The sequence below is a fragment of the Toxotes jaculatrix genome, chromosome 14 (assembly GCF_017976425.1).
Source record: "Toxotes jaculatrix isolate fToxJac2 chromosome 14, fToxJac2.pri, whole genome shotgun sequence".
NCBI lineage: Eukaryota > Metazoa > Chordata > Actinopteri > Toxotidae > Toxotes > Toxotes jaculatrix.
In genome coordinates this window covers 5,051,179-5,070,188 of record NC_054407.1, presented here as the reverse complement: position 1 = coordinate 5,070,188, position 19,010 = coordinate 5,051,179, and the positions used below count along the sequence as shown (strand labels likewise).

At 41.1% G+C, this 19,010-nt stretch overlaps 1 protein-coding gene across 1 annotated transcript; it reads right to left on the bottom strand.

Moving 5' to 3' along the window:
• Window positions 1-277: 277 nt before the first annotated feature.
• cop1 (COP1 E3 ubiquitin ligase) lies at window positions 278-14,525 on the bottom strand. The gene is made up of 20 exons (XM_041056070.1): window positions 13,847-14,525; window positions 13,667-13,726; window positions 12,565-12,662; window positions 12,008-12,072; window positions 11,752-11,871; window positions 8,008-8,076; window positions 7,728-7,787; window positions 6,803-6,882; window positions 6,444-6,507; window positions 5,879-5,993; window positions 5,229-5,364; window positions 4,971-5,114; window positions 4,128-4,236; window positions 3,913-3,994; window positions 3,697-3,813; window positions 2,759-2,876; window positions 2,254-2,378; window positions 1,837-1,997; window positions 1,482-1,526; window positions 278-930 (listed from the first exon to the last, which is right to left on the bottom strand). The coding sequence occupies exons 1-20, from the start codon at window positions 14,194-14,196 to the stop codon at window positions 913-915; spliced, it is 2,136 nt and encodes a 711-aa protein (XP_040912004.1). The 5' UTR covers window positions 14,197-14,525; the 3' UTR covers window positions 278-912.
• Between the last annotated feature and the right edge of the window lie 4,485 nt (window positions 14,526-19,010).

Sequence of the window (19,010 nt, the reverse complement as noted above, 5' to 3'; positions counted from 1 at the left end):
GAGGTTTTCATTTTTCAACAAGCAACACAGAGCTCACATACGTGGAAAAAAAAAAAAAAAAAAGTCCAGTTCGATGGAGCATTGCAAATCAATGCCTGATGTTACATGAGAATAGCCGTGATTACAGACAAAGGTCAGATCTCATTTTGTTCTGGTAGTAACAGAAATATCAGCAATTTCTCAAAATTCATTGGTCTTCCTTGACTTCCGTACGCGACCTCACATCCTATACACGCTTAAGCCAGAAAATGAACTGATGATACGCTTGACAGAATGAAATTCAAGTCATATTTATTAAAACGGGTTTCCCCCAGTCTGAAAAACACAAATGTACACATAAAGTGAGGGAAAAAAAACAGGAAGCTGACAAACAATGAGGGCGAGGGAGGAGGGGGGGGGGTTAAAAGCTTCAGGTGAAGACATTATTTTTGCATGTCATTTTGTCTTGTGCTTTGGCCTTTAAAAGGGAAAAAATGCATCATACTGGTAGCGTTTGGCTGGATGTACCCTCGAGAGCGACAGCTTGATTAAAAAGGTACAAGTTTTGATTTGACCTAAAACCATAGAGAGGTGTTCTATTGTAGCCGATACACAAAAATGCTTTCTAAAGTCTCTTGTTCCATTTTGTGCCCAAGCTAGGTCCTCGTTTTGCTGCTGTGAAATGACAGCACATCTTCTCCTTCTGCTATACTGATGCACTGGTCCAAAGTTTTGATTTTTTTTACTGCCGTCCAAAAGAAAAAGTGTAGCTCGTTAAAATAAGACAGGGTTCAGTTTATTACAGCTCTGCCGGTTTTGGCAGGCATCCTAATTCAGCAGGCAGCCTGGAATCTCCCTGCATCAGACTGACCCTCTAGCAAACAAAGAGAGGCTGATGGTACTTCTATCACCCGCTGAAGACGTGGTGGGCGTTCAGACGAGCTCAAGTACCTGGTGAGGAGAGAAAAGATGGATCTGTTATGTTATCTGCTAAGGAGACTCCTGTGTGCTCTGTTCTGTACACAATATAAAGGCGAAGTTCACCCAGATCACAAACATATTTTCTTTCCCTTTAAATCTTTGTGGTATCTTGCCAAGCAGATCATTTTGATGCGGTATAGGCTTTGAAGTCTTTGTTGCTGAGGCCTCTGCTGTCACTGTACAGGGAAATCACAGTCTACATGTGGACTATTTTCTTTGTATTTCGACCAATAGATGTCTAAAGCATTACATTTGGAAAGCAGGCTGCTATTGTATTAGATCTGAAAAGATCAGTCGATTGACAGAAAATTAACTGAAAACTATCAATTAATCATTTCATCATTTTTCAAGCAAAAACTGTCAAACATTCTCTTATCAAAATAGCTGCTGGTTTTCTGTCTATTGATCAATTCATTCAGCTCTAATGAGGCATGATACCTTGACCTGAGTCTGGCATCTCATGTCTCAGTCATGTCCCGTGGTTGTTAGTGTGTGTTATGTGCACGTTTCAAAATACAAACCTTGATTGTTCCTTGACTGTTTGCAGCAATCAGCACGTTTGACTCCTGAAAATCAAAGTATCATTAATACAACACAACACCGTTTATTTAAGTTACTGCATGGATAGTTAATTACAATCACAAAACAGTATCATTTGTATGTTTGGATTATATTGTACAATTTGGTTCAGGATATATTAAAAAGAACTTCATCTGTCTTTCTTGTGGCTCACAGACCTTTCAAATCTTAACCAAAAGAACCAAGATGGAAAAGTGTTCTGACTTTATCTGTTCATCAGGAGCAGTAACGAGTTGGTGTAACAGTCCTTGTAGTATAAAAAAAATCAACAACAGCATAATATTGAGGTAAACTCACTCCGTCAGGCAGGGCCCTCCAGCAGACAGCACTGACAAACTCGTTGGTGTCGTCTTCCTTCTTGTCCTTGTCGAGGACACTCTTCACTGTGTCAAACTTGAATGTTAACAGTGTCTTGGAAAGTCCTTTGTAGTAAAGGTACAGGGAGTTGTTCTCACTGCCTGTACACACACACACACACACATTAAGGTGATTTAATTAAATGATTTTCACAGTGGTATTTGTTGTGATTTCTGCCTATGGAGACTAACAGGCAATGAGATGGAAATCTGGACATAACGGAGCTTCTTCCGATTGTCTTCTACACTTTAACATAGTGCTGCCCCTGCACGGCTAAACACACACACTGAAGAAAGGCCGCAATACACATTATTTCACAACATGGCCGGTACAGTCTTATCCAAAGTAAATGCTTACCACAGGCAACATAGTCTCCGTTGGAAGCCAGGCCGACAAAGTTCTTCTCATTGATGTGACCTTTGAAGGAGCGGAGACAGTGGGTTTTGTTGACGTTCCACAGCTTCAGTTGACTGTCCGTCGAACTGCCAATTTAAGGGACATAAATATATGAGTCCAGAACTGAAGGGCATTTGGAGATGCAACATGTTGAAACTGAATGTCAGTCGTACGTGATAGAACCATCTCAACTGTTATCCCATCATTATAGATTAGTAAAGAGAACAAAAAATGAGCCATAAATAAATGTCAGCATGAGTATCTTTGTCAAATAAAACATTAGGGATAATATTATAAAGTATAAAGTACATATTAAATGGTCTTAGAATGTCTGTGTAACAAGAATTTAAATTGAAAACAAATCAGCAGGGAACATCCAAATATTGGAGACAAAAATACATTTGTGATGTTACATGTTTTCCAAATCCTGCTGCTCAAAATAGAAAACACGGTTTAACTGACTTACGCAGAAACAATTTCCTCTCCATTGACAAACTTGGCGTAGGACACGGCCTTTCTGTGGCCTTTGAACACCATGATTGGCTGCTTAGTGTTGCGTAGATCATAGTAGTGGACACAGTGGTCTGGGAGGAAAGAAGAAAAAAAAAACAACAAACATAGGTTATGGGTTTTATAGAGCAGAGAACACTCAAGAAGAGGGGCTGCTGTGTGTGAGCATAGCGTCCTTCATAACTGGAAACAACTCTCAGCGTGAGCTATATCCAGTAACCACCAAGGCAGGCAGCCACGGTAAAATGATGGTGCAATGTCTTTGTTGACATTTTCTAAAATGTGTGTTTCTAACAAGCCGTGTTCTCCATCTGTTCTGTTGCCCGATGGCTTTTACTCTAATGTCCCAGCTTTTCTCAAGACGGTAAAACAACATCTCCAAGGTCAAGGAGGGGCTTCCTTTTTCAGGCTTAGTGGACTTGGACCTCAGAGACACAGAGAATGGGGTAAATAAGCCACGGCAATTCACTGCTGGATGATAGTTTGCGAGCTGCTCTCTCCAGCCAATGTTAGTTTATTGAAAAATTGTTTCTATGTACAACATAATATTTCTAATTCTAAATTCTCCTTTGGGAGAGTAATAAATAGTTTTCAGAGGTTTGTCTGGACCAACAGAGTCAGCGTGACCACAGAAAAAATTTAGAGGTCTACAAGGAAAAACTGCAGTGGTATGAGGTGTGTACGCCGGGATCAGAACGCAACAGTAAAGACACATCTCAAGGACAGAAAAACAACTTTCTTTGCCTGTGATTTTGACTGGAGACAGCTGGGTGACCTGACCAGATTCTATTTGTTTCAGCTCAGTGTGGACATTTAACGTTTCGTCCACAACCCACAGTAAAATGCGGCTTGAGACACCCGACACTCACAACCTAAAAGCAGTGCGACTCTTACCTGCACAGCCAAAGGCCAGATGATATCTGGAGGTTGGACTGAATTTAACACAGCAGACATTGGCCTTGGCCTCGATGCTGGCCACTGAGTTGTCAAGATTAGTTGACCATAACTTCACTGAAAAAAAAACAAAAAAAACAGACACATGACAACAACATTTGGCCATGACAGAAAGAGAAGCTGAAGATGATCTGTGTCTGAAAACCAGTCAGTTACCTTTAGCATCATCAGAACCAGAGGCTAAGAGCTTGGGATCCATCAGATTGAAGTCAACGCTCCAACACCTTTTTTCATGTTCCTGAAAAGAAGATCAAACATTGAAAATGTGTCACAGCAAAACGGACAGTTTAAACCAAGCGAACCCCTGAGGTTGCACCGCTTTATTTGTTATCTTATTCAGTAAAATCCACCACGTCACAAAACTATCATACCTGGTAGACTTTGGACCTCTGCCCTGTGAATCCATCCCACAGGATGACGGTTCCCTCATAGTCACTGCTGGCCAGAAGGTTCTTGTGATAGCTGCTCCAGCTGATACAGCTACAACAAACAAGGCAGGGATCAATCTGAGTTCAATGTTTTTTTTTAAACAAATGTTTGCCACAGAAAGAGCGTTTTGTGAAACATGAGTCGGATCTATACAGGTCTGAATACAGTCAGAAGGAGCTTATTTAGATCCAATTGTATAAAAGTAAACTCACCATTCAGTGAGAAATCTGTGCATATTCACAACTGATCTGTCAGAGTGTGAATGATCGATATCAGCAGACTGACAGGTCAGTTTTTCTTTGTTCTTTTCCATCCAGTCTTTTTTTTTTTTTCAGTCGACCAAGAGGAGAAACATCTCACAGAAACCTACAGACTGGTTGGTGTTAAATAATGAATGAGTTGGACTTCAGCTGAATAAAATATCACAGTGTTAACTTACTAAGTCTTCTCTCCACTCCGAGCTCAGGCTGCAGTGCTCACTGCTGCTGCTGTTTCTTTAAAGACGGCCTAAATGTTCACTGTGACGCATAAATATTTCCAGCTCCACTGGATTAAAATGGAGGCTCTGCTCTTTATTTACCCGTTGCTATGGTGAGTCATAGTATAGGAGCACCACTGATGATGGCTTTTTTCATTCAGAGCGAACATGCTCAGAGGTAACTGAACAAACTCTGATCAGCTGCTACCATATCAGGGTTGGCCAACGAGAGTTCAGGGTTAAAGTCAGAGTTAGTTAAACCTGCAGTGTAGGATCTGAAAGACACCTGCACAACTATTTCCTTTACCTGATTTTGGAATTGCAGGTCATTTCGTTGACAGGATAGTGGATGTCCACTGCATCCTGGATCACAGTGCCGTACTCAAACACCTTGATCTTCTTGGTCACACCAGCAATGGCAAAGTAGTCACAGTCACGGTCAAACTCAATACTGAAACGGAAGTGAGACATTTATTATTTCCAGGATTTCACCCTGCAGCTGAACACTTTGCTTTGAAAGGTTCGAAGAGACTGACATGCAAGTTCAGTCCTTTTTATTTCATACCTGGAGACAATACTGGAGCCATTATAGAGGTCACTGGCGTAGGAGAGGGTGGCCAGTGGCCGCACGGAGTTGTAGCGAGTGAACTTGGACAAACACTCCATAAAATCGTCCAGCTGGTTCAGGTTCCTGCCCTCATCTGAAAACACCAAAAACACACTGTTAATATACTCTTCACAAAGAGCAATGGGGACATGAAATATATATGTTCTGAAAAAACAACCAAAAAAACAAGAGAAAAACAGAACCATAGTGAATGATGAAGGAGCTTTGTGCTACATTTGACCACAAACAAACTGTGATCACACTCATATAATGACCAAAAACTAAGGAGATCATTTTGTAGTGTCGGTCACCATGTGGCTGGAAACCTGCGCAGTTTCTCTGCAGCATAAAACAGAAAGGTAGTGTCTCACCAGAGACTTGTCACCAGAAAGATATCTGCGACAGCACGAAGGTGAGTTTGTGGTAAACGTGGTCTTCATTTAAAGAAACATTAACTTTAGAGGGTAACACTTGGATGTAGCTGCTGTAAGTCATCCCTCCAGTGATTAGTGCAGGATCAGAACAACAGATACTTATCAGACCAAAGTGCAGTTGTACTGTGACCAACAGCTGTGAGAGAATGATATCATTCCCTGCAGGATTAGCACCTGTGATGCGTGACATCTTGTTGGAGAAGTAGCATTGCTCTAGATCCTCAAAATGAGCCGTCAGCCTCTTTCGTCTTGACGCCAGGGTGCTGTTGTACCAGGTCTGTCGCTTTCCCTGGAGGAAACATAAATGAACACAGGTTAAGAATACAGTTGAATTAGTGCTAAACTTATTTATAGTTTTACTGAGAATGTGTGTGATTTTATTTGTCAACATTACAATAACAGATATACCAAAACTTAACAGGCCTTTAGTTTAATATCCACAACTTGTGTACAAAGATTTTTTTTTTTAGAAATCTCTAAGGATCTTTATCTCCTGCTCCTTTCAGGCAAAACCAATGGCCTGCATCCATGTTATAAAAACAACAAGTTCTAATAAGAGATGTGGAAATAAACAGTTGCACAATTCAAGTCAAATTAAACATAATGAAAATAGAAGACATGACTTTTAAACATGGTCAAAACAGCAATCAAACACACAGCGTGTGTGTGTGTGTGTGTGTGTGTGTGTGTGTGTGTGTGTGTATGTGTGTGTATGTGTGTGTGTGTGTCTCTGACTTACCTGGGTTGTTCCACCAAACCCTGGAGGCTGGCTGTAGTCTGATGGCTCAATAATACTACTACAGCTGTTCAACAGACAGACAGACATATAAGGCACACTATACAATAATGCTCAAACATTTTGACCATACAGTACATATGTGCTTTGATAGTGTTTAGCTAAGTAGCTGCTTCATAAAGATATTGTAGTTATTGTAGAACAAAGGGTAAAACATTTCCATCAGTAAGCTTATGTCTGTCCTGGGAATGAATTTCTATTTTAGTAAACAAAAAAAGCAAATGTGGTCATTTGTACTGTGATGATGATGGACTCATTTCCTTTACAGATATGATTTGTTCCAACACAGAGGTCATCTGTACCTGGGTGCTGGTGAGGGAGCCTCCACATTAGGCACCGTACACTCTGGCTCCATCATTGGAGAGTACAGCCCACTCATTTCCTGGAAAATCACACAGAAATAACATGTTTGTCTATCTCAAGCTGTGATGATGAGTGGCTCCAGTTGTTGCCATTTCACAACATAATGTGCTTCCATAGTCCAGCATTTTTTTTTGAATCCGAATCTGGTAAAACATCTTGAGTCCAGGGGTTTTCAAAGTCTGACACTAAGATAACTGCTGCTGCTGCTACAGATGATGCTTCTCCAGCAGGTTCAGGAGGTATATACGCAGGATCTTTATTCTTTGATTTCTTAAGAAGATTTATAGACATTTTTATTTTAGGTATGTGTATCATATCTGTGTCTTCAGATGTTGAGTTATGACTCAGAATGAGTCACAAATTCTGACACAGACTTCTGCATTCGGACTTTCAGGGTTTTAAAAGTGCCTTAATTGCCTTCATGAGTTGTGTCACAACCACCGCTGACCATGTTTACAAGTGGACCAACTCAGCAGCCAAACTACGATTTCTAACTCCCTGTTGTTTTTAGAACACCAACATGCACCTGTCCCTCTCACCTCATGCTTCACGTCATTGAAAATTGAATCAAACACACTTTATTGTCGAGCCGAAGCAAGAAATTTGTCTTTGGTTTCACCCAGAAAAGTAAAAACATAAACACATCCTCTTATTAACAACAGAGATCTCGCACATTACGAGATCATCTGTTATGTCACAGATGAAGTTTGCAGGCCCACCCCACCAACCCCCTAATCAAGTGAAGCCCAAAGATCCAACCGCAGGGACAAGGAGATAAAGAAATCCTCACAGAGGTGCGCCTCACAGCTACAAGGCCTCAGGTTTATATTATGCAAGTGGGTCATGAGTTGTGTGTTTCTTTACCTCAACGCGCTTAATGTCCTCCTCAAGAAAGTTGAGCTCTTTCTGTAGTTGCTCCAGTTGCTGTTGACAGAGCCAAAAGCACAGATAAGTTTGTCTGATATGACAGTTTTGTTTATTTGGTCTTTTTTTTTTTTTTTTTACAAGTTAAATTAAAATCTGAAAAGGCTGAGTTTCCTCCAGCACATACATATTTTATATTTTCACCTATTCTTTGTGCTGCACTCTTTGTACTGCAGTGCAAGAGCTCTGTTTTATAATACGTATATAAAAACAACGGCACCTCTCTCTTGTTTCTTCTGGCTTCTTTGAGGAACTCCATGAGGATCTGTCTCTGAGCTGCTTGAGATTCCTAGGGGAGAGAGAGAGACAAAGGACATAATCACCCACAATTACAAGAGAAGCCACAGAATACCTTTACACCAAAAAGATAGTAAGATTTTATAGAGTTGCAGAGATGCTCCATCTAAACCAAACAGCACAAGCATGGCCCCTGCAAGAGCTCATCTCAGTTCTCTTCTGAGCAATAGGAGGCACAGATTAGAGAACCAAGCATGTTTTTCAACTCAACTAAGGCAAACAATCCCAAAACCAGTGTTTTACTGGTGTTAAAAGACATACTGCTGACAACTGTGGCTAGACATTTCTTGGGCTTGAAATACTTATCATAACAAAATGAACCGAGGGCAGGAAGTCAGGTCATATTTTGGACTGATGCTCATATTTGGCCGTTTCATTATGAGGCCTGAACTGATACAAAAACACCAGAAAAGGTTTGATTTAAAGACACAAACCCTGATGAAAACAAAAGAGCAGCCCCACCTCTAATGGTTGAAAGGCAGAACTGGAACCTGCTATCACTCCCAAACTGACTGACAGGCTGTTTAATACACACACTAAAACTGGACATATACTAAATCTAAGTTGTCGGTACATTTTGGATGGTGTTACAGGTTTGTTTACATCAATGACTGTAAACAGAGGAGTAATGCAGGCCAGTACTTCCATCACTTCTGAGAAAACATCTCCGTTCCTTCAGAAAGTCTGAATTTGATGCAGCCATATCAACACGAGATCGAAAATGGTTCGATCACAAATGATCAAATAACCTGAATGACTGGCTGAACAAACACAAACCCAATCAGATAAGAAAAACAGCTTTGTCCACAGGCAAAGCAAACACATACAGTAACAAATGTATCAGTAATATGTCATTTAAAAAACTGGCTGAACCTACATTGCATTTCATATTTGATACATGTGAACCAGAATCACTACAAAAGAAAATATTATAGGAATGAGTGGAAGGTAGCACCAGTGAGAAGTAGTGGCACTGGCAATTTAGTGTATATAGAACAGTCAATCAGAAATTTGAGTTGGTTTAATACAACCATAAGAATCCAGCAGAAAACCAAAGTGGACTCATTTTGGAAGCCGCTATGAGACAGCTGATAAAAGATCTATTGGCAATTTAGAAAATGTTGGTTGTCAGATTCTAGAGCTCAAGGTTAGAAGGAAAAAAAAAAATTTCTCTTGACTGTCTGAAAGATTGTCCGACGGCACGACATTTCTATTACAGCCAATGTGGGAAGATGGAGTAACTGAAAACCTGATTCCAATGATTTCTCAAGTGCCTCACTTCACAGGAATCTGAGGCCGAACCAAACACAGCGGGGACAGCACCCAGGGGACGGACACAGACCGTCCCCACACAGTGACATGAATACTTACCTGCCTCTTTATGGACGCCGTAAACCTACGCCTTTGGCCAATCTGGTGACAATTTAGGACACTCGGTTTGCTCCTATGCTAGCCTTTTTACTTAAAACACCAAATGTATGAGTAAATACTTTGAGTGTCAGTGGTCATCCTGTGTCACTCGGCTGCATAAGGTAACAAAGCTTCACTGCAAAAGCATTGCAAAGGCACACTTAGTATACTTCAATCCCCCTGCATATGCCATGCGTGAAGACTGTTCCTGCTGCTGCCAAGAAAACTAACATTGTGTAAGAGTCCTTTTTGGCCTTAGCCGAGTCTCATGATGTCCTCACAGGCTCACATTCAACATTAGGAAATCAGCGAAACATGTTATTTCCTCTAATAAAAGGTGATTATGCCTTTGCTATCATAAAAATTGTTCTTTGTTGAAGCCTGAAACTCTTGCTGTAATAAAAGATCACAGTGACCCCATGATGTGAAAATGTGTCTGCTAAATGTTTCTCCCTTCCACACAAAGTGCTGAAGTAGTAACTCTGCTCCATTAAAGCTGAGTATAAGACAGACGACATGTATACTGTGTATTTAAACCCTCCAGGGGAAAAAACCATCAGTGCCGTCCTAGTAAACAACTTATTCCAAGTTTGTGTTCTTCCCAAAAACTGAGCTGCTACCAGGTACAGTCTGAACCCTCCTGATAATTCTGTACATGTTTCTGATATCTGCCAAAAAAAAAAAATGTATAGCTATGTCTCTGCTCTCTGAAATGACTTAAGAAACAAATGAGGAGGAACAGAAAGGAACTCTGAAACAGCAACCATGAAAAGAGACGACAGGGTCAAACTACGAGGGAGGAAACGGTCAGTGAAATGTGTCGACAAACTTGTGACATGACAGCAACTTTTTATATATATATATGCAAACACATTTCAAGTTTTATAAGCTTCTCTTAAATTTGCTGTCTCAAAGTGTAATGACCAACATACGTATTAAACATAAGTGTCACATAAGGTGACAGTGTTTCTACATGATTTCAAACATATCTTTGATATTTCTGTTTCGCAATTTCCTGTTACCGATCAGTTGGCATACAAGCTGGTAAGGACACATCCACAATAGACTAGCCTCGGCCAGTGGCTCGCTCTTGCTCTTGTGTGTGCGCCTATTTATATCACAGCCAGACAGACAGACAGACATTGCATGTGATTGTGAGTGGAGAGAGAGATAAGCTTGTGTCTGACAGAGAGAGAGCTAAAGGTGGTGTGTTGTAGTGTGTGTTTGCAATTCAAGAGCAGATAGTGAAACTGGCCCTCTGATATGATGCAACTCACTTTCAAAACTTGTTAGGATTTGAAAACTAAGCTCCTACTGCCAGTCTGAGGGAGCGCATACATTCTGTGCTGATGTGACAGAATATAAGTCAACAGGATAGGTAGTGGCTCCTACTTCTCCTTTCATGTGACTTGTTTTTGTATTGAACAGATGCGACAAAAACAAGAAAAAAGGGGATGTGCCAGACTGTCTGAGAGAGAGAAAGAGAGAGAGAGAGAGAGAGAGCGCCAGTGTGTGCATTTACACAGCAAGTGTGTCAGCACAAACCAATAAACACACACACACACACATACCCTCTGTCAAAAGGACCACGTCTAGCATTACTGAATAATACCATTCATATGACTCGACAACTCTTGACTCTTTCAAAGCAGCCTGAAGCATCCCCTTGCAGAAAATCTGATGCTATGTATAAAACACGGTGCAACTGCTGGATAATGTGATTCCCTGGGATGTTATTGGTTCAAGCTGTCCTCTGTCAAATACGACCACATTCACGATTACACGGAAGAGCCGCTCTGAAACCACCTCCTCAGACAAAACCTGGTTATGCCGATCCTGATTATTCTATCTTTTATATTATAGTATTATATAGTATTATAGCGTCCTCATATCCTGCACAGGGTTGCAGGAAGCATTCAAACAGATTAAAACCTAGGATCTCCCTTGAATGTCAGGTGACAGCTCTAACCACTGACTGTGCCGTCCATTTTTTTTTCAATGTAACCCCCTGGCATTACCTATAATAATCACATGGTCACTTTGTCAAACTCTTTTGGACATTTTGTGTCATCAAGCTTAACTCTGATGTATGCTTCACCTCAATGAAGTTATGCAAATCTTGCCTTCAGTAAGTGGCTCTGTATCTCCTTCCTTTACCATGGAATAATATGTTATGAGTCATCAAAATGCAGATGAGACATGGTCAGGATTAAAGTATGTTAAATGCATATCTGATCACCCTCACCCCCTCGCTTACCGCCTCCAGCTGCTTCTTCTTCTGGACCAGGAGCTCCAGCATCAGATTGACATTTGCCAGGTCCAAGTTCTCCTGGTCAGGACTCAACACATCCTGGAAGACCTGCCACCTGGACCCGTTCTGAGAGTCAGAGACACTGATCAGTGGCGAATAACAGATTTTTCTTTTAAGGTGAGAGTGAAAATCAGAGTGAGTGAGTTTGAAGGATTCATAGAAAAAGGGGGAAACAAAGTAGTAATTTTTGTGTTGTACTTACAGGATGATCTAATTTTAGTCTCTTTTCCTCCGACCTTTGTTTCTGTTTAAGGATCAGTTCATTTACTGGAACACAGTGGGATCAGGTGGAGTACGTGGTGGGTAAGGGGGTAAGAGAGAGAGAGGTGAAAAAGATCTGTGAGTAACTGACAGGAACACTATCAGGGTGCGACTTTAACAGCAGAAAAATGACAAAATGAGACGGTTTAGTTGTTTCAATTAACACACTATTGTAACAAAAAAACATTAGTCAGTAATGATACCGCTAGAAGTTTCATTGTGCTTTTAAGGTACAGGCCACTTCCACAAGGTTTAGGCACTTTCACTGGAGTCCTCTTCAGTCTTTTTCACATTCCATCATATGCTTTCGTCGTCTGGATTTCAAATCTCATCTACCATGCAATCCACTCAAATTCTTCTCAGGCCTTTTGTAAGGTTTTGTTGGATAAAAACACAGAACTGCTTCGTTTATGAAAGACAGTTAATGGTCAAAACCTGCAGGGGCAACCGCCACGTGAGTATAAAGCAAACCTCAATCTTCTGAACCGTAATACCTACCAAGAAAGTTTGGGTAAAGCTGATCTACGTTATCCACAATATAGTTACACTTGGGACATCGGTTGCTGTCCTCAAGGCTCTGGCGGATACACTTGAAACTGCAAGAGGGAGAAAGAACGGAGTCCTGTGAAATCACTTTAACAGAACAAGGAAAGGAGAACAAGAGGACACTGGACAGTCTGAGTTACCAGAAAGGAAGTTCAGTTACATCTAACTGTGCTGAAACGCAAGTGTAAAACCGTTACACAGCACAGACAAGTTTGACATGCTCTCCGTTCTCATACTGCTTTTGTACAATGAATGTGTTAAGAAGACGTTTTAGCCTTATTCCTTTAATATAAGCATCAACAACTAATTTGCTTGACACTAGTAGTCACTTCACCTGTATGCACACATGTAGTCTCACAGTTCATTACCAGTCTAAATCATCTAGCATACTATTATTAATTTGCAAGGACAAAGCAATGGCATTTATCAGTGACACAAAGAGTGGTTTTGTTTGTTGGAGAGAGACAAAAGTTTTGATTTGGACTTTTTCTAGCTGAGATTAGTTTAGAAACTTTTCATCTCTTTATGGCAGGCCTGTGCAATATTTTTCTCTCACAGTATCTTATTCATTTACCTCCATCATTGTGTAAATTTGTATACAGCCAGTTTTTACTGTTTTGTATTTTTAACTTGACATTTTAAACTGTATATGCTCTATTTTTGTACATTTTTGTTACTTGAGTTGCATACACAGTTCTTGTTTTTCTGCACTTTATTCTTTTTTCCCTGTTTTTCTTGTGAGCTGCCTAACAAGTGAATTTCCCCGCTGTGGGATCAATAAAGTCTTATCTCTTATCTATCTTTAGGAGTTGGTTAGAGTGTTGGACAGGTGGGGGAGAAGAAAGTTGTCCATTCCTCCATCCCTACCTGTAACCATCACTGATAGACATACTGTGCAAGATTATTTTTATGGACAAAAATATTTGGCAGGTCAAATTAATTGTTATTGTCCATTTAAAGTCTCTGTAGGGCATTTAAACACTGTTCACAAACAAACATATCATTTGCCGGGCCAACACTTAACCCACTGCCTCCGATACAAATGAACACTTACCAAAAACTGTGTCCACACTTTGTCATGTGTGCCTCTTCTATCATTTCGAAGCAAATGGGACTGGAAAAAAGGAGACAAAAAGCCGTGTTTAGTGCAAGAGCAAAATTCGTCTCTCAAACTTTTCCAAAGGTAACAGTTAGCAAAAGCAGCTTCTCGGCGGTTACTCCGGAGAAAACTAACCAGACAAAATCGTTGCTTTTATCTTCGTATGAATTCAAGAGGCCGTTGTATAAAGGTGCTTGATGGAGGGATCTCTTTCTGCTGCCCGAAGACGCAGAGTGTTTGCTCAGGGAAGCAAAACCGCCCCGGGACGACGGCACGGCGGCCAAAGTTGGCACCGACGAGCCGCCCTCGCCGGCTGCTGCTAAGGTCCGGGTGGGCACAACATTTCCAGAATTGTTACCGTTACTTGTGACGGCGTTGCTCCCACCGCCACCATTTGTGTTCCCAGTGCCTCCTGTGCTGCTACTTGTGCTGGGCACTGAACCTGCCCCACCAGCGTTTTGCTGTGGCCGGTTGCTTGACATCATGCAAGGCCGACGAGAAACTCCCCAAAATCCGCTGGTGCGATGTTGCTCAAAGCATCCGGGCAGTGCTGCTATTTGGCTACTTTAGTAGGCTGGCTAGCTAGCTGGATTGCTTGTGTGTTAGCATCCTGGGAGAAAGCAACAGTGCCCTGTCCGTTGGTGTGTCCGCTGGTGTCTCGCCTCACTTTTGCCACTGACGGGGTATTAGAAAATCACTGTAATACAAAAGGTGAAAAGACATGAACACTGAAACGGACAAAAACAACCACAACTACGCTGTCCGGGGGATTAGCCGGCTAGCTACTGTTAGCTACGGACAGGAATCGCTTGAGTTTCCTCGATTACCCAGGTGCCCAGTGTGCTCCGGCTTTTCAACTACTGCCCCCTAGCGAGAAGGAGTTTAACTACTCTGGTGGAAACATCAAGCTTTACTGCTAGATTTAATATTTTTCTCCCTCAATTTTTGTAACTAGACTGAAGGTTTATTTTTGACCTCGGAAACAGGACATTTGGCAAATAATCTAAGCTCAGAGGTACACCTACTAATTTATTGTGTTGAGATTATTTTGTCACAGAACAATGCCCAACAACCATAAAATTCCAGAGGGAAGACTCATTGTAATGCTATTGTTTTGTGTTTTGCATTGCATTTTCCTGCTACAGGGCTCACACTATATAAACTAACAATTCTCAATGTCAAGGTTCACTTCACTTCCTGATAATAATTTTATTCATGTTCATTTTGTTTGCGTTTAGTCATGAAAATCAAAAGATGCATCAAAAGATATCATATGTTAGTTATGGCATATGTAACTATTATCCAGTATATAATAACCTATCAGCAGACGGACAACCATAAGATCAAGAGAAGACTTCTCTGCATTGATAGGAAACTAGACGGCTCCATAGTTATGTTTCATAAGAATCCTATAAAACCATACTTAGCAAGGATGATATTCAAATATCACACCAAAGTTCTTTTAAAAAATATATATGAATATCATAATTATACCTCAGGATATGAGCCTTTAAGCACAAGGGGAACCACAGACCCAGAGGTTCTGTTTGGAACGCTCTAAGAATCTAATGATTTCAGTCTACCATAGAACAACATGAGTGCCTCCTCATGTTTGTCCTTTTTTTTCCAGATGATATTGCCTGTGCATCAAAAACAAGCAGCTCGGTCACATCCACAAAGTGCAGCCAGTGACTGTGCCAAGAAAAACAGTGTCATGTCATTCAAACATCCACCTGCAGCTTTGCAAATAAAACCTAAGGAGCACTAACATATTCATGCTCACAGTTTATCCAGCCTGCTACTTGCTTTTCCATTTTTACCTCCACATGGGCAAATAAGGGCTCCTCCATGTAGGCACGCACAACATGGATTTTCCCATGTTTTTGTTTGTGGAAGAAGTTTATATGTATCATTATGGAGCTCAGTTAGGATGTGAAATTAGGTTTTCAGCAAGAGGAAAACTACTGGATACACTGAAGAGTAAATTAATTTCCCTGAAGAGGACCACCATGGAAAATGTCTTTCTCTGTGCTGCATAAGTCAATCATGTTGGGCTTAATTTAATGTGAGACTCAAAATAAAGTCAAAGTGCTAGCACAAGAATACTCAGTAGCAATTTTCAGTCTAATTGCAATAAAGACACTAAAATATAGACATATATGAATCTAATAGATATTTTCATGGTTAGAAATTGAGATTTTTTTTTGTCTGGTTTTCTGGTTTCATTATCTTTAAATCTGAGTTTTTCTGAGTTTTATGAAGATAATATGCAGTTCATAGTGAGAGTAGAGATGGAAAACAGTAGATAGTAAAACTGCAACTGGAATATAATGTCAGACATAAATATCAGTTTATTTTTTTATTGAACACCTTGAATACTCTGCACATGCAACAGCTGACTCTGAATGAGACCCTTTGAGCAAAACACCTGCGGTACTGTATGCACACCGTGTTGCATTTGTCCCCCTCTCCCTCCCCCTCCCTTTCTATTTTACACCAGTGGTAGTGAAAAGCTCGCCTTCTTTCTTTCTCCCCTTTTCTTCTTTCTTCCCCTCCTCATTTGTCCTGCACATCAGCCTGGATTTTCTCCTATTGGGTCCCCCCTTTTTTGCATGAGCAGCCAGGTTGTGTGTGTCTGGGGAATGTGTGTGGTGGTGGTGGCGTTGGCGGGGTGGAGCTGGAGGGTCAGCAGCGTTGTTGCATTGGAGGTTAGCGAGCGGCAGAGAGGTAAGAGAGAAAGAGTGAGTGACACAGAGAAAATAATGAGGGTGCACGGAGAAACGAATGAAAGAGTGAGTGAGTGCGGAAAAGTGCGTGCGAAAGAGAAAGAGCGAAGAGAAGACAGAAAGCGGGCCTCAGGGTTGGTGGGGTCAAGACCGACAAACTCAGATGAAGGATAATCTGTGGAGGTCCCTTACAGTGGGGGGTGAGGCCCCGGTGGAGCACGCCCATTCAGACTCTCTCTCTCTCTCCCTCATACACACACACACACACACACACACACACACACTCTAACACACATACTGCCCACCCCTCTATCACTCTCTTCCTCTCTTCTGTCTCTTCTCCTTCATCCTCTCTTTCCCTCCCTTTTTTGTTGCTTTCTCTTAAAACCCACCCCTCCTATTTCTTTTTTTCCTTTCTTTTTTTTTTCCCAACACAGTTGCAGCTGGATTTCAAAGGGCACTTCGCCAGCAGAAAGAGCTGAATGTTTAGCAGGCAGATCCCTCAGTCAGGCAGGCTGGGATTGTGGAATTCCTGCCTCCCACTCTTTAGGAACCGTTTTTTGCCCCTTCAGGGGCCCCTGCCAACTGCCAGCGGCCTCCTCCTCCATCTCCATCTGCAGCCTCGAGCCAGGACCCTGTTTGCAAATTGAGCTTGACAAAAAAATAGTGGGGTCTGGGGGAAGAAGAAGGGGCAACGTTTAAGAAGGTGTGGAACAGCAACCGCTGCCTATGGGAGCCACTATTTATTTTTTTAATTACCACTTAGAGGGCAAATAATGACTGATGATGCATCATGACTGAATGCATGACTGAATTTGTCTGCATATCATGAGCATAAACACATAAACTGCTCAAATCTACTCTACAAAAGGATGGAAGCTTTACAATGCCCAGGAGGCAAAACACAAAAGTCTTCAAACAGATGACAGTACATTGTAGCTATAAAGTTTTATGGCCTTTTCAAGAGCAGTATAGATTTTGTTTGCAGTGTTTGGAAACATCTCAGTGAGTACACCTGTCTTTTGAGTTAGGAGGGCCTGCACGAGTTGCCAAAAGCTATTTTTTTTTTCAATTTGCAAGTTGTCTTTCAAGAGTCAAAATATTACAGATCCATACATGATAATCTGCAAAAATACGTAGTTTGACTTGAACAGATGAAAGATCAGGACATTGAAGGATTCCACGATGCCTAAAATGCATGATTTATTTATTTATTTATTTTTAACCACAGGGAAAAAGGTGGATAACACAACACTGAGTGTAAAACTCAGTGTGGGGTATTACTGAAGGTAGATTCTGTTACATTACGTTCGGCTGTGCCACCTCTTCTGCTGGCTAAGCTGCAATGACTTAAAAAAAAAAAACTAGTAGTATTTCTCCACTGTTTAACTGAAATTAGTGATATGTGACCATGAGTGATGATACCAGCTGTTGTCTGATCATGAGATATGGATGTAACATTTTTCTGTACGAAAACCTGCACACAATTCCTTATTGGACAAATGAGCGTAACATTCAGAAAACTTGGAAAAGTTAGACTGACAAAAACATTTACCTCAAGGTCCATGTATTTGCTTTTTTTGGGAGCTTTCAACTACATCTTGCAGTCTTCTTCAAAAGACAGAGTATGGGAGTGGACCTTGAGTTAAGATGTTTTTTTTTTTTTTGTCAAACAGCATAAAATGCCTTTATTATCCTGAAAAGAACAAAAACTCACACGGTATCAAAAATGTGTTCAAATAATCTTACCTGATGGTGTTTGTATCTGTGTGTTTCTCCATGTGTGCATGTGTATATGCAGGTACATGTATGTATGCAGGTGTACATAGTATGTTCTTTTTCTGTATTATTTGCCTATTAGAGCATTTTGGTCTTTGTTTATATCGCTACATCAATAAAAACGGAATAATTAAAACTACAATTTTATGGTATTTTCACCTTCAGTTGTACAGTAATTATATAATCTGCCTCCATATATTTCTCCTTACATCTTCTTCTGTTCCCCCCTCTCACCTGATACTTCCTCTCCCTGTTTTTGTTTTTTCCAGCCCTGACTCGGCTCACACAAACACACCAAGGGTTCGGTGCGGAGCAGGTAGCATATTTGGATGATAAAAAGCTCACAAAAACCCTTTTCATGTGTGAGACAGATGTTGTGCCTGTCCGTGCTGTAGCACTGAAGAGAGCCAGAGCATGAGTGAGTGAGATAGATAGATCAAGAGAAGGGGGAGGGAAGGAGGGAGTAAAAGGAAGAGAAAAGGAGGAAAGGGGAGAGGGAGGGAGAGGGTTATTCAAACCTCCCCTCCTTTGTGTGTGTGTGTGAGAGAGAGGTAGAGAGAGAGAGAGTAAGAGAGAGAGAGAGAGAGAGAGAGGAAGAAAAGGAGTGAGGGGTAGCTAGGTAGAGATCAAACACACTTATGTTACTGTAGCAGGAGCAAACACCCGCCCACCCCCAGAGCAGCCACCTCCACTATCATTCATCCACTGCCAGGTTGACAGAAGAGCCTCCCATTAAGAGGACATGGGCAGTGGTGGAAGGTAACTCAGTATTTTTACTTAAGTACTGGACTTAA

Coding starts and splice junctions, on each gene's coding strand:
- cop1 (XM_041056070.1), bottom strand. CDS start 14,196: ATGATGTCAAGCAACCGGCCACAGCAAAACGCTGGTGGGGCAGGTTCA. Junction 6,508..6,802: donor GCTCCCTCACCAGCACCCAG/GTACAGATGACC, acceptor TCTGTTGAACAG/CTGTAGTAGTATTATTGAGC. Junction 2,379..2,758: donor GGAGAGGAAATTGTTTCTGC/GTAAGTCAGTTA, acceptor TTAAATTGGCAG/TTCGACGGACAGTCAACTGA.